Raw genomic sequence first — 25,694 nt, 5'->3', positions numbered from 1 at the left:
TTTATTATTCTCTTTTCATTTTATTTTAATTCATTTTCCACAAAAGAGAATAAAAAGTTCCTGTTTTTATTGATATATTTCCTTAGGAGTAAACATTCTGCAATGCAGTTTGAATGTGTTGTTGGTACGGGAGCAGTACTAAACATTCTGCAATGCATTACAGTAGTAAACATTCTGCAATGCATTACGATCTCTCCTTAGATTTACCGTCTCCTTCAGGTTATAATTTGGGTTATAATTTGGATTTAAGTGGATAGTCGAAGGTAGTCGCCCTGGCCATCCATCCTGATCTAAATTATGGTCTACTTAGTTACGTTGGTGCATTCGCAGGCTCTCATCATGCGGCATTGGTTCTTCAACTCCTGGCCTCCACAGGCTTTAGTGGATGATGGATATGTACACTTTGGACGTTGACTCTGGTTGCCTAATCGACTCTGTCTGAAGTCAATTGCAACAAGTATTTTTTGATTATATTTTCTTTCATACAGAATGTAAAACAATGCCAATCTGATACACGATCATCTGTATTAATCCATCTTTTATTTGTTTACAAAAATGAAATCTTAAATGGTGAAACATTTTGGCACTTGGAAGGAACTTCTGCTACTTAACTGAACAGTGAAGATGTTTCATTGAAACTTTTCTGAAAATAGCTTCGTCACGAACAGCTTCATTTCAGTATCTTAGCTTCAATTTCCTCCAAGCTCAGGCCTTTTGTCTCCGGGACGTAGAAAAGAACGAAGGCGAGCGAGAGCAAGGCAATCACTCCGAATAGAAGAAAGATGTTCTCTGGTCCAAGAAGCTCCTACATCACGGTTTCAAAGATATTATTTGCCTGATATAAAATTTAAGAACACTATGATATCGAATCTTGAACTTTATGATACCTTCAGGGGAGAAAAGGCAAATGTGACTAATGCATTCGCCCCGAAGTTGGTGAGAACTGCGAGACTGATTCCACGGCCTCTCGTACGAATAGGAAATACTTCAGAAACCATCAGCCAACTGATCGGGCCAAACGATACCTGCAGACCATCACGATCAAGGATCCATCAAGAAGCTGAGTTTATTTCTCATTACATTGATTAAAATACATCACAGAGAAAAGAATTGTAGACATCTTAGGGTCTTCTTCGACTTATTTCGATATGCAAATGGTGCATCCTTTTATTTTACAAACTCAACGTGAATTCACACGAGATTCTTGTAATAGATTTGTGAAGCTCAGTCATATTGATCAATACAAATAATAAGCTCAACTTATCAATCAGTACACAATTGAACAACTCAAGTTGCATCTTTACATATCATTTGAAACAGGCATAAAAAAAAACTGATGGAAAACTTGTTTTGGGAATTTTTCTGAGAATTAGCATACAAAATGAAAGATTATTACTTTCGATGATATGTGAGGTGAAGATGTAAGTTACCTGGTATGAGCCGACATATAAAAGCAAAGCACCTACTGCAACCAGAGGAAAGCTTCCGAGAAATTTGTAATAAGCTGTAAGAAGGAATAAAGATAACACCTGCATTATCGAAGAAGAAAGTTTTCTTTATCACCTTAGAATAACTAATTAATGCTGTGATAAAAACTTCGATGTGATAACTAAAAATGCCGGCATGTAAAAGTTGAAGAAACAATCTCTAAAACCACCTCAATCATTTAATGCTACATGTTCCAAGGATCATAAGTATCACTATGAACATTACGTGTTAGATAAGTGAAAAAAAGTACATACGATTCCACCAACACCACTTATCAACAATGGACGTCTCCCAAGGTCGTCAACTTTCAGAACAGCTAGTCCAGTCATCAGCAACTGAAAACAAAAAATTCTCATTTAAACAACAATTTAATAGGATAGATCTTTCACTTATTGACTATTATACAGCAAGTGAAAGAATATGCCAAGAAGAAACAGCTGAGCACTTGAAAAGAAATACCAAGACAAATATAACGAAGTACAAGAGGACTTCACACAGAAAGGAAAGATAATGTCAAAGAAATAATTGTTTGTAACTCATTTAACTGTGTAGAGACAATATCTCCACATATATAATGCAGTCTACAGTATAGAAGATTAGGTAACTTATTGCCAGATTACCTTGGTGATAAATATTTTTTTACATGAATCGGAATTAAGGATGTTAATTTGACACATCATGGTTGAACCTTGCATCAAGCTACTCCAATCGAGGCAGCCCTGCGTCCTAATCCCTTTTGAATTCAGCAACCATAAAATAAAATGCAAGAAGAATTTGGCCATGGCCAAATTAACCGCATAGGCTACACAATGGTGAAATAAAGAATTGATCGTAATATTCTCTTCTCCTTGAGAAAAATTAGAATGTTCTTCTCTTGCATAGAGAATTTTGACCTATTGATTGAGAAAAATCAGCTGGCTACTAATGTATCTTATCCTAAAGCTTTTGCATAAGAAATGGGATTATAATCATGATTAGACCAGAATTTAGCAAAAAGTATAATTATTTTCTACTCTCTGATTTTGATATGGCATTGCCACAAATGATGTATAAAAAGGTCAATCGCCGAGTCATTCATCATCATACAACATAATTCCGATAAAAATTCTAATTTATACATGTTTTATTTCTTAATATGTGATTAGCATGGAACTCATTCAGATACCTTGAAAAGCCCAACCACAACTGAAACTCTAGCAGCATCAGATGCAGCTGAAAATCCAGCACTCTGCGCGGGAGAAAAAGGACATTAAAAAACAAAACAAAACAAATTAAATTACTATATTCCTTGAACATACAGAAATTCATCTCTTGTATAGTACCTGAAGAATTGAAGTAGCATAGTATAAGACACTTGGTTGTCCTGTTATCTGAGGAGACAAGAATTCAGTTTTCACCAATAGCAGTTTCTCAATTTATGGATCATACCAAATTCACAATTAGTCAAACACCTGCTGGAAGAGTACCAACCCTCCTCCAATTATAAAGGCCTTCAAACTTGCTCCCTGAAAGACCTCCAAGAAACTACCTTCAGGTTCTTCCTTAGCGTAGGCAGCCTTCAGAGAAGTCAATGTTTCTTCTATTTCCTTGTCATTTTTTTTATCAGTAACTGAACGACCCCGAAGCTTTGTCAATGCATTAATAGCCTTTTCTTTATAATCCTCCAAAGAACCTTGCCCTTGAACTCCCCTTAGAAGTAACCATCTTGGGGATGGTGGCAAATTCCACATGCCCAAAGCCATTACAAGCGCAATTGGTGCACTTACACCATACATGTAACGCCAGCCTCCAACAGCAGAAATCTGAATACTACCCACAAGATAGCCCAACTACATCAAAAATTAAAAAAAATATATACCTTTGAGAGTTAGAAAATTTCACTTCCATAGGAGAGGTACTTCAGATACCAAATAAAAAGAAAACCCACCAATATCCCAAGAACAATGAAAAGTTCCTTCAGTGATATTAGTGTTCCACGTATTTGTGATGGTGAAGTCTCTGCAATATAAAGAGGAGCTCCGTGCATGGCCTACGAAAGAAGATGCACAAAATTGAATGCATTTTACTGAGAACAGTGTGCTTGTACAACTGCAAGGAAACAATCTATATATGAAAAAGTTTTTTTTTCTTTCTATTTTGAAGCTTCTATGTTTTTCCATTATCAGCAGCTCCTATTCCCTCTTCACATTCAACCTCATCTTTCTCTTCTCATTATTTCCAAGCATGAATGCACCAATGAATACCATATGTTATGAAGAGGGCTATGTTGGTAAGGGTACTATAAATGATAATGGAGAAGGAAAAGCAGCTTTAGGTGTCTAGTCGATGAGAGAGAGAGAGAGAGAGAGAGATAGAGAGAGATTTGAACTCTTCTTTCTCAATTATTAAATTTGCTTATACGAATTATACAAAACCAATCCACTCATTGATGTTCATTTGAAGTGTTTACGGATACCTATCTCATTAGCTTATTGTCTGATTTCATTGCCTATCTCTTCCCACATGAGTTCGCTAATAGTTTTTTAGAGAGCATCTAGAAATTCATACAAGTATTAGGAGAAAATTTGCATTAGAATTGTAAATGTTTGCTAATGACACCTTCAACTAAATGAGTACAAAAATGGATATCATGCACTTGTACACATATGTCTTGAAATTTTTTCTAAGATCTCATTCAAGAAACTTCATACCCGCTTAATGTTCTTTATCTTGGCTTGTTAACTGAATTAAACATTAGTCAGGTCACACTCCTTAAATTTTGATATTTGCACTCCCCTTTACAACATAGCCAACCTATGAAATTGTTGACATAATTGGCAGGCAAAATATATATATTAGCACCACAAAAGCCCACAACATTATCTGATCTACATGACCGACACCCCATATAATGATAAAGCATTTATCATAAAAGATAGCTTCATCAAATGGCCCCAAGCAAGTTTATATAGTTTAAAAGGAAGTGTCATAATCAACTTCCCCAAGGACTTCCTGGATTGACCACTCCACACATTCACAATGATGGAAATGCAGATCCCGATTTATAGTCTCCTCACTCAGGGGAGTCAAGGAGAATGATGTAGTAAAAAGAATGCTATACCCTTGTGGATTTTTTTTTTAAGATTAATCAGTCCAAAAACAAACCGGTACATGATTCAAGTATTAAACAATTATCCCAGTTTTTTTGCCACTTACCAATCCTATGCCAGTGCCATAGATGAATCGACCAATGATAAGAGCAACAAGATCAGGGGCAAATCCCGTGATCAACCCACCAACAAGATAGAGTGCAGCAGCTACAATCAATTCTCTTCTTCTTCCTACACCAATACAGTTGTCCTAAAATATGCACAAACAACAGAAAAATTTCATACTAGATGCTGTTGGAACGAAGGATAAGCTTAAAAATTCACCAAGAAAATCAGCAGTGGGGTATGCTATGAGTGATCCAGCAAGAGCTCCGTAAAGTGAACCGCTCACCTGAATAAACACATTACGAAGACAACTCCATCTAGTCATTCTAGCACAGAAGTTTTAAGTAAGAAACCATGAATCTATATTGAGATTTGAGAAGTACCACAAGCCCAAGCTGCACCGCTGAGAGGCTGAACCAAGTGGTACCACTGAGTTCGGCAGACTGCAAAGAAACAATAATGAATGCTAAACAGGACCTTTACCGTTTTAACTTTGAATCTAGAAGGAAGGATAACGATGAGATAATCTGCTTACTTGGAGAGAAATGGAAGCTCCGGACGTGGCTCCAATGTCATAACCAAAGAGAAGGCCCCCCAAAGCGGGGAACAAGAACCTAAATTTCGAGACTTGACCATCAAAATCACCCCTCACAATGCAAAATATCGAAGAAATAAGCGGGATGCTGCTTCACTTACGGAGGAATGATAGATGACCAGGAAAAATCGCCGTCTTCCGCATCGTCCGCATCTTCAGATGGGGACAGGGAGGAGTAATCCGCGCCTTGCGCTTGCAGGCGAAGCTTCTGTTTCATAATGCAAAGATCTAAGAAACCGGAAGCGTGAGAAAAAACAGACGCCAAAAGAGAAAGGGATCGGATGGAACCGTACCCTGAGATTGAGCGAGGCAACGGAGGGGAGGAAGAAACGGCGAGAAGAGTGCAGGCGCGTGTCGATCTTCTCCTTGATCGTTCCAAAGTGGTCCAAAGAGTAGGAAGGAAACCTGGACGAAGGCGGCGGAGCGGAGGCGGCGGTGGCGCGCACGGTGGCGGAAGAGACCGAAATGGTCGCCATTCGCGTTCAAAGACGCTGCTGCTTTTGCCGAGGAACAGATAATAAGACTTTTAATTCCTCAGATTCTCACCCGACACTGTACCTTCCTTCCTACAACAGTAGGACCCGATTGTTCGAATCCTAACGAACAGAATGAAGGTAAAGTTTAAGTCTAAAACGTGGGCACCAGTCTGGATTAGTTATGGGAATCATACAATGGCGATAATTATTTTTATTTTTTCCTTTTTGTTTTCCACCCTTGCTATTATTTGAAAATACTGGGAGTCTTTCCATTCGCTTTGTTTTTTTAATAGGTACCGGATATTTAACTTAAACCGAATAATTAGGTGATGATCCGACTCTACTGAAATGACTTGACTGATCCAACTCCATAAAAATTTCCTACCGGGGCTAATTCCCTTTGTTATAACTTATAAACTAACTTAGCTATTAAGTAATATACAAAATTTTTACATCAAAGACGTCTGGGTGGTGTAGTTGGTTATCACGCTAGTCTCACACACTAGAGGTCCCCGGTTCGAACCCGGGCTCAGACACGGCCAAATTTAACGCCTTTTTAGGTCGTGACAGACGTTCTCTCCGTGCCAATGATTATTTTTTTAATCATTAAATTAATTCGTATAAAGTATGAAGCTGAATTGATATTTATTAAGTAAGTTATACTAAAGTTTGATATCAAAGGTGTCTGGGTGGTGTAGTTGGTTATCACGCTAGTCTCACACACTAGAGGTCCCCGCTTCGAACCCGGGCTCAGACATGGCTAAAGTTAATTTATTTTTTTTTAGGTCATTACAGACGTTCTCTCCGTGCCGGTGATTATCTTTTTTTTTTTTACGTCATTACAGATTATTTTAGCAGAGATTTTTCTAAGTTATCAAAATAAAAAATAAAAATAAAAATAAAAATAAAAACAAGAACTTAAGAAGACAATGGTAAGACAATGGTGCAGCGGTTTGTAAAAATCTTTCCGTTTGAACCGGTGTCACTGGAAAACTTTCGTGGATAGAAATTTCCCTCGCCCATTTAAGCGTTTTTTTCCCCTTTCTATTTTACATGGATTTTCAGAAACTTCAAACTGATCTGCACAAGTTCTATGAATTGTGTAGAGGTGCTACAAGTCTACAACTTTCTCTACTGCATTGTTTGCCATAAATGATGAGATTACAATCTTTGCTCCAGTATAATCTCGGAGCTTCACCACCATACGGAATTGAGAGAGTTCGGACTTCTGATGCGTGGACACTTGTTTTGCTGCCTTTTCTGCATTCAAAATCACAAATAAAAAAGAGTAAATTGAGTATTACGAGTATCAAAAATATCAAGCACAAACAGTTAACTGATGGTTCAAGGAGTTCAAGATTGCTTAGTAATACAGAATCTTAAGTGATGCCACCAGTAGTTATTATGTTCAGAATCAATGAAGTGCTTGTACATACTTCAAGCTGTCTTCTTAGTGTAGATCGATGCAACTCATTTTATATGTGTAGTTTTGCCACGTAGGATCCTCATGTAAAGTTCTAAGATGCATATTCTTCCTTCTGTCTTAATGTTTAATACGACTTACAAGTGCGTTCTGATATACCTAGGTAGCAGTAATCATAAGAAGGCCAAAGTAAAATACCTTCTATCCCTCTAAATCTGCTGCCCCTCACAAGTAGTATCAGGCTGCAGATCCTTCGTGTTTGGAATACTTCTCTCTCCAAATTGCTTGAACTTCGTCTGTACGGAACCTCTGGGTGAATGTCGAATCCTCTAATGGGGTGGTCATACCATGTGCGAAAGCAAGGAGGCCAGTGTATGCTATCATTGCCCCATTGTCAATACAATATCTATCATCGGTTGCAAATAGCTTGCCGCCTCTTTCAGAACACATTATCCTCATCATCTCTTGCAATCTTTCATTGCATCCCACACCGCCAACAATTAAAACATCCTTCTTATCGCAGTGCGCCATTGCACGTTCAGTGATCTCAACAAGCATGGCAAAAACTGTTTCCTGGCCACACAGGACTAAGTCAAAATGGTTCAATGTTTCAACTATCTTAATTCTGTTACCCTTCGCCTTTTCTGATTTTCCATACAAAGTTAATACATTTTCAATTGAACAACATTCTAATCGGATATTCAAGTAGAGAGAAACATTACCTGCAACGAGTAGCAGAGATCTGCAGGTGTGCATTCATTGTTTTTAAGCAGCTCAACAGCAGTAGCTTCTATATAGCTTAGTATACCACTGAATGAAACATCCATACCCTTAACAACATAAGGAAGATCAATGAACTTATCTCCTTTCTTTGCAAGCTGAATTTGAGAATCAAATGAGTTAAAGAAAACATGGTTAAAATGAATAACAAAACAACAACAACAAAATGAAAGACCACTAGAATTTAATTAAATGATCTTAACACAAAACTCATTTCCTATTTGTGTGATTTCAGATCTAACAATGGTAAAACATAAGACTCTCATAGGTAGTGACAAGATTGTAGACCATCATGTGCAAAGGGGTCAAATACAAGGATGCCACCAAATTAACAAATAAACTGCAAACTCATCAAGGTACCAAAAAAAGTTATTCTCAGATACTACTGTCAGAATGTTAAAAATCACTAGTGACACTCACTCAAAAAAGTTGACATTTCAAATGAAAAACGTGTGTGGAATTGTTTGCATTTATCTTTGTTGTATTTGAAGCTTCTTGAATCGGCTAAAGTAAAGTGCAAGAATTTAAAAATGTTCTATTATTCAAGTACTAGAAGTATTAAAAGCTCTAACAAAATGAGACACTGTTCATCAATCATGCTCACTTTCTACCTGAAACAACCAGGACATGTTACTAAACCTTATCAGTTCAATCAAGGAAGCATTGTGAATTAGCTCACTAGCTGCAATGAGGTATTAAATAGGCACTATGACTTGATCTCACAATAAAGACCAAGGTATCGAGCTACAAATCAGTAAGACAAGAGAGATTTTCATTCCGTACTGTGAGTTGCTGGTATTTTGAATTCTGTTAACACTGTCAAAATGTTTTCTTTAGAGCTTCAGCATTTGTAAATAACCAAATAATCTTCAAAATAACAATTTTTTTTAGAAGGTGAGTGACGCGAACCTGCTCGATGTTATACCCAGGGCTGGGATCATTGGACAGCGTGAGAACCCTAGCGAAGCGATCCAGGCAATTACCCACGGCGATGTCAATAGTCTCCCCGAAAATTCGGTACTTTCCCTCGCTGTACGCTATGACCTGAGTGTTCCCTCCACTGACGTAGAGCACGACGGGGTCCTCGGCCCCCGTGACCACCCGGCCCATCTCGATGTGGGCAACGCAATGATTGACGGCAACGATGGGCTTGCCCCAGAGCTGGGAGAGGGCGCGGACGGCGACGGCGGAGACCTGGAGAGGCGCGCCCATGCCGGGGCCCTTGGTGTAGCAGAGGCAGTCGATGTCGGCGGGCGTCAGGCCGGCGTCCGAGAGGGCGGTGCGGAGGATGGGCAGCAAGTGGCGGAGGTGGTGGTGGGCCGTCTCCCGGGGGAGGAAGCCATGGCCCGGCGGCGTGATGTAGGTGTGGCGGGGGTTGGAGAGGATGCTGCCGTCGAGGGCGACGATGCCCACGCCTATCTTGTTGGCCGACCCCTCGAACCCCACGGCAATCAGCGCCTTGTCCCTATTCTCCATGATCGATCGCCTTCTTCTCCCGTTCCCAAAAAGATTTGATTTGAGGAAGTGGAGACGAGGGTTTGGGAAGCCGCCTAGGGTTCAAAGTTGCGCCTTTTATCGCGGCGGCCGGCCGAAACCTCAATAAGCCGGGTAAGTAAGTAACGGTAAAAATCAGACACGATTTTAACTGCTTTCAATTATTATTTTTCCATAAAAAAAAAGAATTATTTTAAACTTTTCCTGAACTAATTAAACATCATTTGAAAAAAAAAATCGGAATTTATTTTTCTGTTTTGGAAAGAAAAAAACATTTCGTAGTATTTTATTTTTTTTCAGGTAGTCCATTTGAATTATTATCATTTCTACAGTTATTATCATTCCTTTAATTGAATTTCCAATTAAATATTTTGATGGAGACATGTTCTTGTCTTAACACATCTCTTCCTATGAGATTTTAGGAGTGCACACAAGATACAACCACAAGTGCCATCTCTATCGAAACATTTGGGCACTAACCAACAGGTAGAATTTGTAGTAAAACGTCCTAAATCGAAGTTCTAAAACAAGATCAAAGGCACCTTTTTTACCTGTGGAAGATTCTATTCAATCGAATTCTAAAACATCAAGCGATTGCACAGACGCAACGGGTCCTCATTGCTCGGGGCTCGGCAACGGTGGCAGAGCTTTGAAAGGGTTCATTATTACACCATCGATTAGCCCATATTCTTTAGCCTCTTTTGCGCTCATGAAGTAGTCCCGGTCGGTGTCTTGGTAGATCTTCTCTAGACTTTGACCCGTATGAGATGCAAGGTATCCACTCAAATTCGCTTTGTGATGAAGCATTTCGTTTGTCTGCGAATCAATAAAAGATCGAAAAATGCTCAAGCATAACATATCCTATGTTTCAACAAAAAGAAACGTATTTAACATACTGAACAAGACAATTATTATGAAGCACTGCATTCTTATAAATGCACAAATCAACTGATCAACTCGTATTTACCATCAACATCGGAGCCATCTATATAAATCTTATTTCTCCATGGTATTCGATACAAAACTATATAACTACAATGATATCACCTTAATCTTATTATGTTAACAAGAATTTTGCCTCTATTCATTACCCCTTCGACTATAACTGACTCAATTTGTCCGACTATCAAATTTATTAGTTGAACATGTCCAAACTAATTTAGCCTATCGTCTCTCTTATCATCTAATTCAGTTCTCCTAAATCTATAAGATAGAAGCATTTCCATTTTTTTTTATCTATTCTAACAATCTCACACATCCATCTCAATATTCTCAACTTTTCGAGGTTAACTTTTTTAATTTGTCTTTCCTACTTGGTCAAGACTATGATCCATAGATTATAACAGATCCTAAGCATAACAACGATCACATAAGACTCTAAGACCGATACTCCCTCCATTTCAACCTTCCAATATCAAGGAAACATCTTCGAGTATAAATCAAAATTATTATCATTTAACAATTATATCAGAATTAAAATTTGACCTATAAGCAAGGGTTTACCAGCCCAGTTTTGCAGAAAGCTGTATAACGTCATAAACTCAAGCTTTACCTGGACTTCGATATCTGTTTGTGAACCTTGAGCTCCTCCAAGAGGTTGATGGATCATAATCCTGGCATTTGGTAAGCTGTATCTTTTTCCTGTGTTTGGTTCATCATCAGAGACGAGAAAGTTTGTGAAAAATCACGAAAAAATTGACTAAGCATCATAGAAGTCCAAAGTTTTACCCTTTGTTCCTGCACTCAGGAGGAAAGCACCCATGCTGTTGGTAGGAAAGAAAACATGAATAATGAAAAATTAGTATGCAATGACAAAGCCAAAGACCAATCAAGGTAATAGTGTTTGTGTGCAAGAGAAGAACAATTGGAAACAGAGCTATCAGATATCAATAATTTAACTTGTAGATGAACCATAAAATGAACAGTTGGTGGAAATTGTTCATTGTCTTTATAGTGGAAATGGCCTTATAGGAATTGAAAGATGGAGATGAAATTACAAAATACACAGTTCTATGCATGAACAACTGAGAACTCCCAGATTAATCTCTTATTACAAAAAATTACTTGCATCAGTTTTATCTGATTAGAACTTATAGTCCATGATGCCTTGTGGAAATAATAGAGACTATTGAAACATTTGAAGCAGTTCAATACTAATTTAGACTATTGATGACAAAAAAGAATCTTTTGCAGAGACTACATTCGAAGCAGTTCATGCATTTTCTGAAATGCAGCAGGCAATAGAACATTGTTTGGTAATGAACGTCTATATGAATTGTGGTATGCAAAATTAGCGGTCATCTGATAGTGAAATTAATTAAAGACTAATACAGCTAAACCTTTTTTATATTTTTCAAAATAGGTTAAATCCATAACTGGCTACAGATATTACCTTGCTGCCAGACCGACACAAACAGTAGAAACATCTGGCCTTACATGCCTCATCGTGTCAAATATTGCCATCCCTAATGAAATGCTACTAACTCAATTACCTTGCAATGACATAGTACTGGCAGAAGTGTAAAATAAAAGTAGTAACACAGAGCAAAAAAGAGGAAATATTACCTGCTGTAACAGATCCTCCTGGAGAGTTTATATACATGACAATATCCTACAAAACATAACAACATTTTAGATAAGGCTTCCATAAAAGCTAGATGATTTTAGATTGTCTACCCAATGATGAAAGGATGATCTCTAAATGATTATTGAACAGTCATAGAGTATTCACTATAAAATGAACAAAGCTTATAAGCAAATTTGTAATACTCGTTACCTATGAAGATGCAGATGAGGGTCTACAATTAATATATCATAATGTTATTCCTCCAAATAATGTGAAAAAATTTATATTAGTTGTAATACATCATTAACCAATCCTTGGTAACACGTGTTTTTAAGGTAATCTGTGAGGGAGTGGTTATATTAGTTATCATACTCGTAATATTCTCCCAAAACTTTGAGAAAAAATAACGGTATCATTAGTTTTTCATTTTTTTTATTTATTTCTTATATCACCTATCTCTTACAAAGGAGTAAGAACTATTTTTCTCTCTCTGTTGGATCTCTATCTTCAGAAGTTCTCTGTTGGAACTCTCCAATCTCCACCATTGTATCTCTCATCAAACGAATTCTGACATGTTTCGCTATGCAGCCTAAGCACCGTATCTGTACATGTTCTTACATTCTTAACCAAGTTTCATTTTATTTATCATATTTGAAAAGTAGACTAATAGCTACCTATGAGATTTTGCATTTTGTTAAAAAAAGGTTGTCAGACCGATGCCCTAAAGCAATCTTCCATCATTTTTATCTGGGTTTGGACTGACATTGACAATGATAATGATTGAAGTTAAAGAAGGGAAAGTAAAACCAAATTATATGGCATATACACATAGTACAATAGCAAGATGAGAACATGCCACATTAATCTTATAAGGTGGTGTAGCATTTTCATCTCTACTACACCAGATATTTTAGTATGTTGATGCCATTATCCTCGCATACAAAAGACTTATGAGCTATGAACAAGGATAAGCGAGACTCATGAAGTTAAAATACAATGAGCAATTTAAATGAGATTCCTTACTAACGGATATGAACCAAATAAAACTTTGTTTCAAAAGACACTGAGCTGGGAAAAAATACTGCAAAAACTAATCAGATACCTTTGTAGGATCCACAGAATCGAGGTACAGAAGATGAGCCACAAGAACAGTCGCCATGTCGTCGTCCACTTGTCCACCACATCTAACAATTCTCTGCAAGCATTTTTTTTCTTCTTATTGATTTCATATCCCTAGAAAAAAGCGAAGCTAGCACATTCAACACTAATAGCATAAATTCATACATGTTGAAATAGTTGACTGACGACGCTCTGGAAGTTCTCCTGCACCGCAGGCGGCGGCCCTTGCCCTCCCTGCACCTCCGCGAGGAAGTAAGGTGTCGACGGCATCACCAGATCGTCCCTGTCAATCAAGTTCAGATCAACATCAGAAGAGGAAAACAAACGTCTTTCAAAACATAGAACAACTTTAAGAAGAAAAAAAATGACCTAATTGACCAAATCCCTTTTCTGGGAGCGCAGGAGCCAGCCTCGGGAGAGCTCCAACTGCAGCAAACTGCCCTGTGTTGCTTCCTGTAAAAGGGGGGAAACCCCCAGAGATTTTGAAAACCTTAACATACGCAACTGGGGACGGACAGGGATGAGCGAAAGAAACATCTTGAGAGTACCTGGAAGAAACGGTAAAGCGAGGCGAACGGATGAGGGAGACGTTGAAAGAGACGCGAGGATCTCGGGAAGGGCCGTTCCTGGCGAAGGATCGGAGAGGGAAGACTGCTGGGGAAGAAGCCGCCGCCGCTGTCGCCATTGTTACGCTCCTCCTCCTCCTCCTGTCTCTCTCTCTCCTCGATTAATCTCTTATCTGATGAAGTTATCTTCGATGCGATGATAATCGCAGTTAATTTCTCCACAGATACCGAATCTAATCGCTAATCCAACGATCGAACCAGAAAATCAATCGATCGAATCGCTTTCGGATCTGGGAATCAACTCAGATGAGTCTGTGGTCAGATCGAATTCAATTATCCAGCTAGAGTATTACCACATATTTAATTTATTATATTTTATATAATCTCATCAATTAATTATATTTAAAATTACAGAAATAATTAGGCATTTTACTGAACCGTAAGCCTATTTCAGCAATTTTTCAAACGTAAAACTTTAATAATAACTTTAATTTTACATGCACCCGTATAAAAAAAAATTATTCCTATTCTCTGCGTATAAAATTTTATTTATTTTAATTCCCTCATTTAAATATTATTATCTAATTATTCCTCAAAATTTTTAAATAAAAAAGATTTCAAAAATAAATTTAATTCCTCTTAAATTCAGCATTTTAAACTCAACTATATTTTCTATCAAAATTATCCCTCAAATTTTTTTAGATGCAAAAAAAATTAAAAAATAATTATAATTCATCTTAAATTAAGTACTTTAAACTAGAATCGAGTATATTTTCTATCAAATTAAGCATGAATTTTTTCATGCTTAATATAATTCTTCTTAAATTCAACACAATTTAAAGAAAATCTAATATATTTTCTATCTAATTGAACATCATTTAAAGAAAATCTAGTATATTTTCTATTCAATTGATGTGAAAAAAAGAGTCACGCTCAATTTGATAAAAAAATATACTATATTTTAATTTAATGTAGTGAATTTAAGAGGAATTATATTTATTTTTAGACTTTTATACCTAAAAATATCAGGGATAATTAGATAAATTAATGTTCATTATATTGGATTAGGGAGTAGAAATAAATTTATTTTTTTCCTTTATTCAAATGACTATCCAATTTTCATAATACTCAAATATATATCATATTCTCAAAAATACCGCTCATCTTTTGTTACAAGTTCATCCAATTTGGTTCAAAACTGATTGATAAATTAAAAAAATGTGAATTACTTTCAATCAAAAACAATATACTCTTAAACACTTTTTAATATATTTTATACCTCAGATAATATAAATTTATAATAGTGAATTAAATTGAGAGTGTATTTTTAAATTTGTACTCTATTAGTTTAAAATTTAACTATTTTTTAATCTTTTTAATATAATAATAAAGTTTCAGAAGTACATTTCTTTTTATTTAAAATAATTTAAAATTTTCTATGTCAATTTCAAACCAAATTTATACACTTTGATCATTCCCAAATTTAAAATTTTAATATTTTTTAAATCGAAAAGTTCTACGAATCAATTGATCGTGTTTATCAATGAATATCATTATTTTATTGGAGCAAATTGAGTATTATTATCTTATACTTATAACGAGTCTCTAATAAATTTTATAAGTTTAAAAAAAATATTTCCAATTTACACTATTAAATCTAGATCAAAGATAAAAATATATTAACGAGGTTTTTAAAAATATATTAGTTTTAATTTTAAATAATTTTAAATAGATTTATAAGTCAATTTCAAACTAAATTGATGAAACTATAAAAAAGGTATTTCATTAATGATGTCTGGAGTATTATGAAATTTTTGATAGGATAATTAAAAAATTTTACATCAATTATCTCCTATTTTTTTTCTAAATTTAACATTTATAAATAATATTTATCTAAATTTAAAAATAAATTTAATTTCTATAAACATTATAAGAAAGAGAAAAAATAAAAGAAATTGATATAATATATTTTATAGTGAAAATGGATATTTAAATTTAATAAAATAATTTATTTACTTTATATATATTTTCGATAAGTAAACTAGTGTAGATGTTTTTATTTTGTAATTCACTAAATAGTGTTGGGGTTCTAAGGTTGTAAATATAGTATCACATTGAAAACACATGGAAAATATCATGGGTTTATAAGATAAAAGATATCTCCATTGGCATGAGGCCTTTTGAATAGAGTCCAAGAGCAAAACCACGAGGGTTTAGGCCCAAAGTGGACAATATCATCCAATTGTGGAGATATCTAAATTCTTTTCGATCCTACAATTGGTATCAGAGCCTGGACTGCCAGAAGATTTAACCGTCGACTATGCACAAGAGTTATGATCTGATTGAGCCATGTGGGTACAATATTGACCTCGTATCAAGAGCACCAAACACCAGGTAGGAAGTCCTAGTGATCATGAGTTTATAAGAGAAAAGATATTTCTATTGGCATGCGCCCTTTTGGGTAGAAGACACCAGGTAGGAAGTCCTAGTGATCATGGGTTTATAAGAGATAAGATATTTTCACTGGCATGCGCCCCTTTTGGGTAGAGCCCAAGAACAAAATCATGAGAGTTTTGACCCAAAGTGAACAATATCATGTAATTATGAAGATATCTAAATTCTTTTCGATCTTACAAATAATTTGTTAAAATTTTTTAAATTATGAGTTATGATATAACAATAAGATAATTTATATTTAAATTATCATCTAGATATTTATGATTTAATTTTTAATTATAATAAATTTGTAAGAATTAAAACGCTTCTCAATTTAGTGTAGTGGACGGTGAAAAAAATTTATGGGACTCCTAGTATGCTAAGTGGGTTTATTTATTTATTTATACTGGTCCGGTTCATTATTTGGTTCGGGTCGACCGGGAAATCGTGGCGTATCCCCCACGTCAAATTTCTCGGGCAATCGAGTCACTACGCCAGCTCGAGGACGAACTCAGGTCCCGTCCGCTTGGGTTCTGGTTGTTGATGGCGTCTAGGGTTTTGTCAGGGTTTGCTCGACGCACCGCCGCGCGCCGGCTGATTCCGCCCTCCTCCCGGCCAGAGGCGATCGGAAACCGCTCCGTTGGCTTGCCTTCTGCAAAGGAATCGGCTCTGGGATCATTGGCGAATTCATCGTTCAAGGCGAGTTTCTGTTTTTTTTTTTTTTTTTTCTACTAAGACCTTATTCATCGTACTTGATCTCGCCAAGTCTTATTTTTCTCCGTGTGCATTATTCATCTTGACAAAATAAAGTATTCATTGAGATTCCGGGGCTTAATTGATGGATGGGTTCGACTTGGTCTCATTCTCTCTCAGTAGCTCCTCTTTACTGAGGTCTCCTTTTACTAGTGAATTTTGTTGCCCTTTGGTATGCACCCTCCTATCTATTAAACCAATAAGATGTCAGTTGTTTCCTACGGAATCGTTTCATTTGGAATGAAAATTTGGAGAAGAAATCATTCCTTTCCCGAAGTTTTGGGCATGTTTTTTTATCATGTAAGTCATCTTACTTCGAGAGTGTTCCGAATTACCCATTGTTATTGCTTTGTGAAATATCAATGAAAACTTGGATTCCTGATGATGCACGATCAATTTTCTGTTGAAATTGGAAGATATTGGCTTTAACTCTTACTATAAAGACTGAATCACACAATGAATTTGGCATCACAGAAGCTAATCATGTGTTAATGTATGATCAATGAGTTAGTTTTGTTGGAGGTACTTACGCCGACTCTTTTTTTTCTGCCTCTGTCTCAGTAAGATCATGGCTTAAAAAACGCATGCAAGCAGTATGCATAACACATATTCTGCATACGTGGATACATGTGGTCAATACTTAAACATTAGAAAATTATTTATATTGACGACTAAAGGTTTTGTCACTGTTAAAACAAGTGTTAACATTTACGAATTACAACCTACTAAATAGGTTAACTTAGTGATTTAAATTAATATGAATTTTGAGGTTTAGATGAATGCAATGAGGTCTTTTAATATGCTTTTCGAAACAATTTGTGAGTGAAAGCCAAAACTCTCTTTTTTATCAACTAATCAGTCAATTGAAGTTTTGAAAGATCCATTTGAAGATTGGGACTTAGGAACTAGTTTGCATAGTCGATAAACTAATTAACTCTGATGAACATGTTTTTGACTATGAGATAATTTGCATGCAACCTATCCAATTTTCTCAATACTGATCATGGCTGCAATTGAACCATGAAAAATTGGAAAGGTTGTGGACATGTCGTCAGTATATTTACCACAACAACGACAATCAAGCCTTATCTAACTAGGCGGAGTCGGTTAACATATCATCAGTACATTTGATTTAAAAAATTTATGTTAGTTTCTCTTTGTAGTTCCTTGACAATGATGCACCTCAAGTCTGTGACTGTTTTGATAATTTCTTACTCACCAATGCTTGCTTGATGTCATATACAGAAAGTATTTTCATCTAAACCACCATGCATTTTCTGCTTGCAGTGCAATGTATTCAACTATTGAAGTCACAGTAAAATATTGGATTGAGGCACTTAATTAATTTTACAGTTTTTTTTCTTCCTCATTTTGCAGGATATCCTAAATGCTGAAGGTTAGCTAATTTTGAAGGCTTTTATGTTCCATTTTCAATCGTAAATCTTGTCCTCAAGTAATGAAAAATTATCAGCATGTCATTTCCTATATATTTTCCCTCACCTTTTCTATTTTTTCTTTGCATACAATAATGTGCATGTATAAACATAACCATCCTTCTACAATCATTTCCATGATTTTTAGTCATTTTCTTATAATTTGTATAACATATAATGCAAATGCAAGGTATGTTACTCCAAATGTTCACAAGTATTTAACATAGGTATGGAACTAGGTGCCTAACTTCACATTTTCTGAAAAGAAAATTATTAAGCATAGTCAATAGGGGTTTGATGGACGGTCTTGAGCTTGAGAGTCTGATACAAGTATGGTTAATTGAGGAGGCCTAGCAATGCAAAATAAAAACAAGATATGCGCATGTAAAAATCCTTTTCTCTTTTGAACTGCTTATGCTTATTGTAAGAAATACATAATCTTAATTATTGTCATTCCACTGGAGACTACTTATATCTTTGTTCTTGTCTGTATTCCTTTAGAAGTCACAATAATGCATAGTGTGTTGGTGAACGCGTAATGCAATTTTATCATGCTCTGGCATATAAATTAATCTGATCTTGGAGCAGGTCCCTTTTTATTTTATTCTAGCTAATTATGCTTATAACTTGCTAATCAACAAACAGTCTGTCATAAGAGAAGTACCTGAAAAATTACTTTTTCTATTTTTGTTGAACAGTCCTGTCACAAATAATATAATGAATTTGTTTTAAAGATGAGCATGTGACAACCATGATATTGAATTTGTCTTATATTCACACTGAAGTGGACAGTTTATATGTTGAGGTATATACCAAATGAAACTACTACTGATGCCTTGTTCACAATAGTCTAAGTCTTATCAATTTCATTAGTTTCACTTTATTTTCATTAAGTGGGATATAGCTTTGGTTAGTGTCTTCCCTCATCTAGATATTATCGTCTTAAGACCTTTGGTCAATTATCCCTATTTATTAGCCTTCAAATGAACATCATAAATGTGCCAACAGCATATTAATTTTATCCCTTTCTTATAATTATGATATTTTGTAGAAGGGCACAAAAGGAGATTATCCTTCAAAACCTTTGGCCATTTAATCCCCATTTGTTAGTCCTCAAACGAACAACATAAATGTGCTGACATGGCATATTCATCATAATCAAGTTCCAAGAATACATTGTGACACAATGATTTGTCTTAATGTACTTCTGATATTTTTGCCCTCATCATCAAGTTCCAAGAATACAATGTGACAATGAATTGTCTTAATTTGTAAGAATTAATCATGATGTAAAACATTAATTTAGATTAGATCCTTCCCTAGCAACTTAAGCTTTTGGTTCGAGTCATGCTAGCATTAGTACACTTTTACTCCAAAATTTAGTTAAGTCTGAATCATTGATTAGTACTCAAAAGACCCTTGTGCTAGAAACCTTGACTTTGTTAATTTCAGGTCTTTTCTGCATATGTTTTGGGATTTAACTATAGAAAAATTTACCCTGTAATTAAGCATGAAAGATTAGGTTATGAATTAAGAACATCCATCGCGCTCTGTCAATCATTTATCTTTATGATATCAAGTTCTTTCCTTCTAGTTTATCATCTAAATGCACATGTTTCTTTCATCGGGGGTGTCTTAAAGTATCTAAAACTAGCATTCATCTTTATACCTGGATTTATGTTGTCAGGAATCCTACTATTAATGACATAATGAATGGTCTTCAGAAGCTTAATTACTTGACAAACCACTATTTTCAACTTGGCTAGTTTTCAGTTGGCTTGACTTGCAAAGAGTTTTTCTTTATATGGTGAAATACTATTATATGCCTGGGTTTCCTTCCCTTCTGTGCTCCTTTCCTCCCTCTTTTATTTAACTTGTATATTTGTTCTCAAGAGTTTGAGAGTAGATTGTGAGTTAACACAAGTTTTCCACATGACTTCCAGAAAAAATTGCCAAATTCTCCAGATGGCAATTGGTCAACAGAAACCCTGCAGGTCAACCTAATATTTACAAAAGAAACCCTGGCATATTTCCATGTTTAGCGAGAACTTGTGCATCAAATTATTCTACATCGGAACAAAAGAGAAGTGAGGTTTGAATTGAAGTTGCACTATTGATTTTTCAATTGCCATGTTAATTTCACTTCCATGCTTTGATTCTATGCTATTGTACTTAGTTTCAGTTCTGAGTTGCCACTTGAGAAAGTCATTGTCTCATTGATATGATTTAGAAAAGAAGGATTTGCAAATGATTATATCGACTTGATTTTTTTTATGATAATCCTATAAACTTTTCATGTTGTTTTATAAAGAAATATCTAACAATTATATTGATGCAATAGAGGGTATGATCTAGTCATCATATGTTAGTACTAGATGAATTCCTAATCATCTTCAAGTTAAATCTCTTTACTGTATGTTATTCACAAAATAAAATAGTATTTATTGATAAGTGGAGATAGACTACTGGAAGCTTGAATTATAGAGAAAAAAATTAGAAACTATGAATTTCAGGTTCAGTAGAACCAAAACTAAATGTATTAATCATAGTTTACATAATAAGAAGTGAGGTAATAGTCAAGATGAATGGGCATGCCATTGCTGAAAGAGCTTTAGATATATTCTATTGTATGCATTATTCAATGAGAAAGAGATATTGATGAAAATACATTACTAAGATAAGTAATGGTAGTTGAAAATGTATTGAAGCTTTTAGAATTTGTGATTGTAGGTGAAAATGGAAAATTTTATGAAACTCTTCTACAATCCACCTTACTATATGCATTAGAGTATTGGGTAGCTAGGAAATCATATATAAAAAATTAATGAAGGATGTGAATACTGAGATTGATGTGTGGGAAGACTAAAAAGGATAAAAAAAAAAAGAAAAAAGAAATACATGTTTCGCAAGTGATTCACCGAGTGCCATCTTTGTTCATATGAATTGGTTAAATTCTCAACATTTTACTAGATAACTTAACTCAAAATTTTATTAAATAGCTTAACTGAAAATTTTATCTTATCTCTGAAGTCTTATCATAGTACTTATTAACATAAGCCAATCCACTTAGTTTTTTATGGTTAGCACATTATTAATTGGTTGAAAAGATCCTTATAAATAGCTATCAAAACTTATCAAATTGTAGCAAAAGGTGATTATGCTCACCTCAGGCACCTCTCACAGCCCGTCCCAGGTTATGTGAAGGAAGGTAAATCACGGAGTCAGCTTATAGCCGACTGCCAAGTTAGCTAGGGGGTGGGCTATCAAAACTTATCAAAGAATATACATACTGTTGAAGTATACTCTTTGATGCTTTCTTCTCACTCTTCTTGAACTTCAACAGTTAGATATAACAACTGCTACTGATCTATTAGATTTAGGCAGCTAGGATGGTTAAACCATGTCTTCTTTTTGCTGACAAACCAATCTTTTGACATGACTAGTCATTTTGTGGCTCTAACTGTAACAATTTGCCAGAGTAAATATTCCATTGCCAATGAATCACTATGTAGAGAAATCGTGGACTAAAATAGTGGATTCTCGGTGTGGCATAGTTATCTCATAATTGTCTGAGTGCAGAAATGATAATACAGATAAGCCTAACAAGGTTAACCTATGATTTATTGGTTATTCTATTTTCAAAATTGATCATAATGTTGTATAAAAACTATGTGTCAATTATAGTCTACAAGAACTGATATTCATACAAATTCCTCAGGAGAGCAGAAAAGATATATCAACAATTGAAGATCCCTTTGATGCACCTACATACAACATTCCAGAAAAGCCAGTGACATTTACTGAGGGTGCCTCGTATAGTCTTGTAATACTTGCAGGATTGGGTGTTGCAGGCGTGGCTGCTTATGCTGTTTTTAAAGAGTTAATTTTTGAGCCTAAAGAGTAAGATTTACATAATTTTTTATACTTTGATAATAGTTTTCAGCTATATTATATGTTTTGACTCAACTAATCTTGCATGAAGAATGAAGTAAAAAGTATTCAATTTTGCCTTGTCATGTGATGATAAAAAATAATTACATTTTCTGTTAATTATGCAACCATTCTTTTATGGTTCTTTTCCAAACTGTGCGATGAATAAAAAATAATTATATTATGTTAATCATGCAACCATTCATTCGTGATTCTTTTACAAACTGGAATAGTTTCAGCTTTTGCAGCTGCTTACAGATTGACTGCTATTGTTGGAACTATAAACTTGGTACTCAACTTTTCAATGCATGCTGTTGGATGTGTATTTTCTGATTTATCTGAACCAACACTGTAATTGTCTGACACCGTTTTTTGACTAAGTATGTTAGTCAACAGACAAAACATTTGATTGGTTATTATCCAATTGTTTTCTTGATGGAGGGAAAGAGGGTGAAAAAAATTATTCATCAAAGATATATATATATATATATATATATTAGCTCTATTCCATGCGAAAGTGATTTTTTTTGTCCAAATTGGATGAAAGCAGTATAGAGAACAACTGAAAAAGATTGCTTCAGTGGTTTCCTTCCATCTAACTTTTCCATCAAAGGAAACAAAAAAAAATACAGCTGTGAAAATCTTCTTATCATCTTTTTTTTTCTTCCGGGTTTCTTTCCCTTGTAGGAAACACATCCTACATGTCACAAATAGATCTGAGCATGGATTGGTAGGGTTATGGGACTGTGATTTAGATCTTGGCTGAGATTGAAAGTGGAAAGCTAAAATCAGTCCAATTCTTGCCGGCAAATGATCATAGAGGAATATTCTATTTTGATTTTCCTTTACTTTTTACCCTCAGGGTTCAATTCCTTCCGAGACACAATCGATCGACGCACGCCCTTTCTCATATTGCGGATCTTTGCCTCCTGATTTGTGCTTCGCGATGGGAGAGGACGAAATGCTCGATTCTTTATGAATTTTGAATCTTGGAGTGGCATCGATCTATGGTCCATTGAACGGATCTTGTTTGGTTTGTTCTTAAGATCATGGATATAGGCCACAGTGATGGGCAATTGGGATTTGTTTGTCGTAAGTACGCTCAAGAACCCTTGATTTTAGCTGTTAATTATCCAGGTTTGATTAGTAATGTAATCTGAAGTTATCATTCCTAGTTGAGCTGCTTAGTTGATTATTCTCTTGAACCATTGAAATATTTATTGCATTTTAGCTAAGAACAGAGTAAAATTATTGGCAACAAACTTTCATAAGATAGAGATTAGCTACGAGTTGTATTGAGTTCAGTGCTGGTATCACTTATAAAATCATGGCCAATATGTTCCTGTTAAAGATTACTGTTGATTCCTAGATCTCTCATCAATCCTTCAGATTTTATTGTAACTTGTTTTGTGATTTATATGTACTTATTGCATTTTAGAATTAAGGGAGTAGCTTCCGAGTTGTGTTAGGTTCACTATTGGCATCACTTATAAATTCATGACTATATGTTCCTGTTAAAGATTTTTATTGATCTTAATTTTTGAGTTCAATTAGTTATTCCTAGATGCCTCATCAATCCTTGATGTTTCTTTCTGACTTGTTTCCTGGCTTATATGTATTTAAAAATATTGCTTTCTTGACAATGATTAGCTTGTTAAAGCTGATACGCAAATTCTAACAGCACTTGGTGAGGACCTGGTTGATGATGGTTACCAAGACGTTGTCAACATTGATATATCATCTGTGCTGATAGAAACTATGCAGGCGAAATATGCTCATAAATCAGTACTCAAGTGTATACTCTCTAATCTATGATACCTTGCTCTACTATTTTTGTCCCATAAACTTCTTCATTGGGTGATTATATTCTCATCGCATGGTTTAGTCTTTATTTGTCGTTAGGTAGATAAAGTTCTTATATGATGCATGCTGCTTCTTGATTACATCAACAGATATCAAAATGGATGTACGAGATATGAGTCCTTTCGAGTCTGGTTCATTCGATGCTGTTATTGATAAAGGTACTTATGCAATTATCACTTTATCCTTGGATTGTTTCAAGTATCGATAATATAATTCTCTCAAGAATTAGTACATGGTTAAAATTCGAACTGCCTTCTGCAGGAACTCTTGATACTTTCATGGTGAGTGTATTGCGACTCAAGCTTTTCTTGTTTCATAAGTTGATAGTAGAAGATGGTTTCATGTAGTGTGGAGAGGATGATATTACTGCTGCAACTCAGCTGTTGAAGGAGGTTGAAAGGTAAAGGTGTTCTCCAATTATAGTAATAAATTTAACTATTGGTCATTTAACAAACGTCAATATGAAATCTCCGTCAGGGTCCTCAAGGATAAAGGAGCATATATTCTGGTATGTTTGGCGTGGATTTCCTTGCATTTTTGGAAATAAAAGAAAGTAGTATTATTACTAACTCATTTTTTAATCAATGCAGATCACTTTTGATAGTCCAAACAATCGATTGGATTTGTTAAGGAGCGTTGAACTATGGAATATAAAACTGCATTTGCTAGGTCAGTTTTTACTCGTTTATATTATTAATTCTTTAATTGGTTTTCAGAATGATTTGATATATTCTTTGGTCCCCTACCTTGAAATGAACATGTGAACAAAAAATCGAGAAGGGCAAAAGAAGTATTGGAACTTGGAAGTGAGTGGAAAATGCCATAATTCCACATGATTTATTACATCTACCAATTCTAGCAATGTCATAAATTGTCTCTATCTTCAAATTTCCTTGAGTGTATCATGTATTCATGAGTTCAGACAAATATTACTTGTCATTCTTTCAACAAAGCTTCTATGCATGTTGGCATATCAGCTAACAAAATTTGATGCACCCAATCAGATTCAGAACTGTCATGTTTCCTCAAGCTTGTTTCCTTGTTTGTTTCCATAATCTTCATATCCTTACGTGTTTGAACCTGAGTCTCTATCTGAGTCATTGAGATCAATTCTGTACTATTTGTTATTCATATATTCACATAGGCTCATCAGTTACTCAAACTATTGAACAAGAAAACAATTATGGATTTTGCTCGTCATGAAATTAGTTTTGTGAAAATTGATCATTGATTTGTGCACTTCAGAGAGAGCGGCGAAGAGTTCAAGGCGGAAAAGGTGGGAACTGTCGGCTCCACGGCCATTAGACAGGGATGGTAGCTGGGCCACTGAAGCTCTAGGTTCTCACTTGGATGTCTTTTACACATATGTCTGCATCAAGGTTAATGGTCTCGCCAGAATTGTTACAGAGACTCAACTCATCATCTAGCTATCAATTTCCTTTTTTATTTTCCTAATTGCGAATTCTTTTCAGGATGAATCCCTAAGTGCAAACCAAGCTACGGATTCTGAGATACCAAATGATCCCTGATTACTCAAGGCTAATGATGCACATTCTACGTGAAGAGGCTTCATGGTAC

At 35.3% G+C, this 25,694-nt stretch overlaps 5 protein-coding genes and 2 non-coding genes across 7 annotated transcripts; 4 read left to right on the top strand and 3 right to left on the bottom strand.

Annotated features, from left to right (window-relative positions):
* Positions 1-492: 492 nt before the first annotated feature.
* Positions 493-5,787, bottom strand: LOC122041612 (D-xylose-proton symporter-like 3, chloroplastic). The gene is made up of 14 exons (XM_042601362.1): positions 5,571-5,787; positions 5,379-5,485; positions 5,218-5,296; positions 5,066-5,125; positions 4,902-4,968; positions 4,684-4,808; positions 3,416-3,517; positions 2,940-3,317; positions 2,811-2,858; positions 2,654-2,716; positions 1,743-1,823; positions 1,431-1,529; positions 888-1,025; positions 493-805 (listed from the first exon to the last, which is right to left on the bottom strand). The coding sequence occupies exons 1-14, from the start codon at positions 5,751-5,753 to the stop codon at positions 671-673; spliced, it is 1,665 nt and encodes a 554-aa protein (XP_042457296.1). The 5' UTR covers positions 5,754-5,787; the 3' UTR covers positions 493-670.
* A 428-nt stretch (positions 5,788-6,215) lies between these two features.
* Positions 6,216-6,289, top strand: TRNAV-CAC. The gene has a single exon. It is a non-coding gene; the product is annotated as a tRNA-Val (tRNA).
* A 147-nt stretch (positions 6,290-6,436) lies between these two features.
* Positions 6,437-6,510, top strand: TRNAV-CAC. Its single transcript has one exon. It is a non-coding gene; the product is annotated as a tRNA-Val (tRNA).
* A 309-nt stretch (positions 6,511-6,819) lies between these two features.
* LOC122041609 (probable tRNA N6-adenosine threonylcarbamoyltransferase) lies at positions 6,820-9,526 on the bottom strand. Its single transcript, XM_042601357.1, has 4 exons — positions 8,866-9,526; positions 7,899-8,054; positions 7,375-7,749; positions 6,820-7,013 (listed from the first exon to the last, which is right to left on the bottom strand). Exons 1-3 carry the CDS (start codon positions 9,430-9,432, stop codon positions 7,414-7,416), a joined length of 1,059 nt encoding a protein of 352 aa, XP_042457291.1. The 5' UTR covers positions 9,433-9,526; the 3' UTR covers positions 6,820-7,013; positions 7,375-7,413.
* Positions 9,527-9,838: 312 nt separating this feature from the next.
* On the bottom strand, positions 9,839-13,883 carry LOC122041610 (ATP-dependent Clp protease proteolytic subunit 5, chloroplastic-like). The gene is made up of 9 exons (XM_042601358.1): positions 13,684-13,883; positions 13,505-13,588; positions 13,301-13,418; positions 13,119-13,211; positions 12,016-12,061; positions 11,843-11,915; positions 11,179-11,213; positions 11,003-11,091; positions 9,839-10,266 (listed from the first exon to the last, which is right to left on the bottom strand). The coding sequence occupies exons 1-9, from the start codon at positions 13,818-13,820 to the stop codon at positions 10,066-10,068; spliced, it is 876 nt and encodes a 291-aa protein (XP_042457292.1). The 5' UTR covers positions 13,821-13,883; the 3' UTR covers positions 9,839-10,065.
* Positions 13,884-16,605: 2,722 nt separating this feature from the next.
* LOC122041608 lies at positions 16,606-22,326 on the top strand. The gene is made up of 4 exons (XM_042601356.1): positions 16,606-16,836; positions 18,268-18,286; positions 20,267-20,415; positions 22,042-22,326. Exons 1-4 carry the CDS (start codon positions 16,681-16,683, stop codon positions 22,225-22,227), a joined length of 510 nt encoding a protein of 169 aa, XP_042457290.1. The 5' UTR covers positions 16,606-16,680; the 3' UTR covers positions 22,228-22,326.
* Positions 22,327-23,302: 976 nt separating this feature from the next.
* On the top strand, positions 23,303-25,645 carry LOC122043818 (EEF1A lysine methyltransferase 4-like). Its single transcript, XM_042604393.1, has 9 exons — positions 23,303-23,390; positions 23,935-24,048; positions 24,206-24,274; positions 24,378-24,397; positions 24,464-24,516; positions 24,594-24,624; positions 24,707-24,785; positions 25,362-25,495; positions 25,589-25,645. The coding sequence occupies exons 1-9, from the start codon at positions 23,303-23,305 to the stop codon at positions 25,643-25,645; spliced, it is 645 nt and encodes a 214-aa protein (XP_042460327.1).
* Positions 25,646-25,694: the final 49 nt, after the last annotated feature.

Source organism: Zingiber officinale, chromosome 2A, assembly GCF_018446385.1.
Source record: "Zingiber officinale cultivar Zhangliang chromosome 2A, Zo_v1.1, whole genome shotgun sequence".
In the NCBI taxonomy this organism is placed as follows: domain Eukaryota; kingdom Viridiplantae; phylum Streptophyta; class Magnoliopsida; order Zingiberales; family Zingiberaceae; genus Zingiber; species Zingiber officinale.
This window is presented reverse-complemented; position numbering and strand designations above follow the sequence as displayed.

Coding starts and splice junctions, on each gene's coding strand:
- LOC122041612 (XM_042601362.1), bottom strand. CDS start 5,753: ATGGCGACCATTTCGGTCTCTTCCGCCACCGTGCGCGCCACCGCCGCC. Junction 4,809..4,901: donor CCCCACTGCTGATTTTCTTG/GTGAATTTTTAA, acceptor GTATTGGTGTAG/GAAGAAGAAGAGAATTGATT. Junction 2,717..2,810: donor ATGCTACTTCAATTCTTCAG/GTACTATACAAG, acceptor TCTCCCGCGCAG/AGTGCTGGATTTTCAGCTGC.
- LOC122041609 (XM_042601357.1), bottom strand. CDS start 9,432: ATGGAGAATAGGGACAAGGCGCTGATTGCCGTGGGGTTCGAGGGGTCG. Junction 8,055..8,865: donor CTGGGTATAACATCGAGCAG/GTTCGCGTCACT, acceptor TCTCAAATTCAG/CTTGCAAAGAAAGGAGATAA. Junction 7,750..7,898: donor ATCTCTGCTACTCGTTGCAG/GTAATGTTTCTC, acceptor CTGTGTGGCCAG/GAAACAGTTTTTGCCATGCT.
- LOC122041610 (XM_042601358.1), bottom strand. CDS start 13,820: ATGGCGACAGCGGCGGCGGCTTCTTCCCCAGCAGTCTTCCCTCTCCGA. Junction 13,419..13,504: donor AAAGGGATTTGGTCAATTAG/GTCATTTTTTTT, acceptor CTTGATTGACAG/GGACGATCTGGTGATGCCGT. Junction 11,214..11,842: donor TGTGTCGGTCTGGCAGCAAG/GTAATATCTGTA, acceptor TCCTACCAACAG/CATGGGTGCTTTCCTCCTGA.
- LOC122041608 (XM_042601356.1), top strand. CDS start 16,681: ATGGCGTCTAGGGTTTTGTCAGGGTTTGCTCGACGCACCGCCGCGCGC. Junction 20,416..22,041: donor CGGAACAAAAGAGAAGTGAG/GTTTGAATTGAA, acceptor CAAATTCCTCAG/GAGAGCAGAAAAGATATATC.
- LOC122043818 (XM_042604393.1), top strand. CDS start 23,303: ATGGATATAGGCCACAGTGATGGGCAATTGGGATTTGTTTGTCGTAAG. Junction 24,398..24,463: donor GAACTCTTGATACTTTCATG/GTGAGTGTATTG, acceptor GGTTTCATGTAG/TGTGGAGAGGATGATATTAC. Junction 24,625..24,706: donor ATAAAGGAGCATATATTCTG/GTATGTTTGGCG, acceptor TAATCAATGCAG/ATCACTTTTGATAGTCCAAA.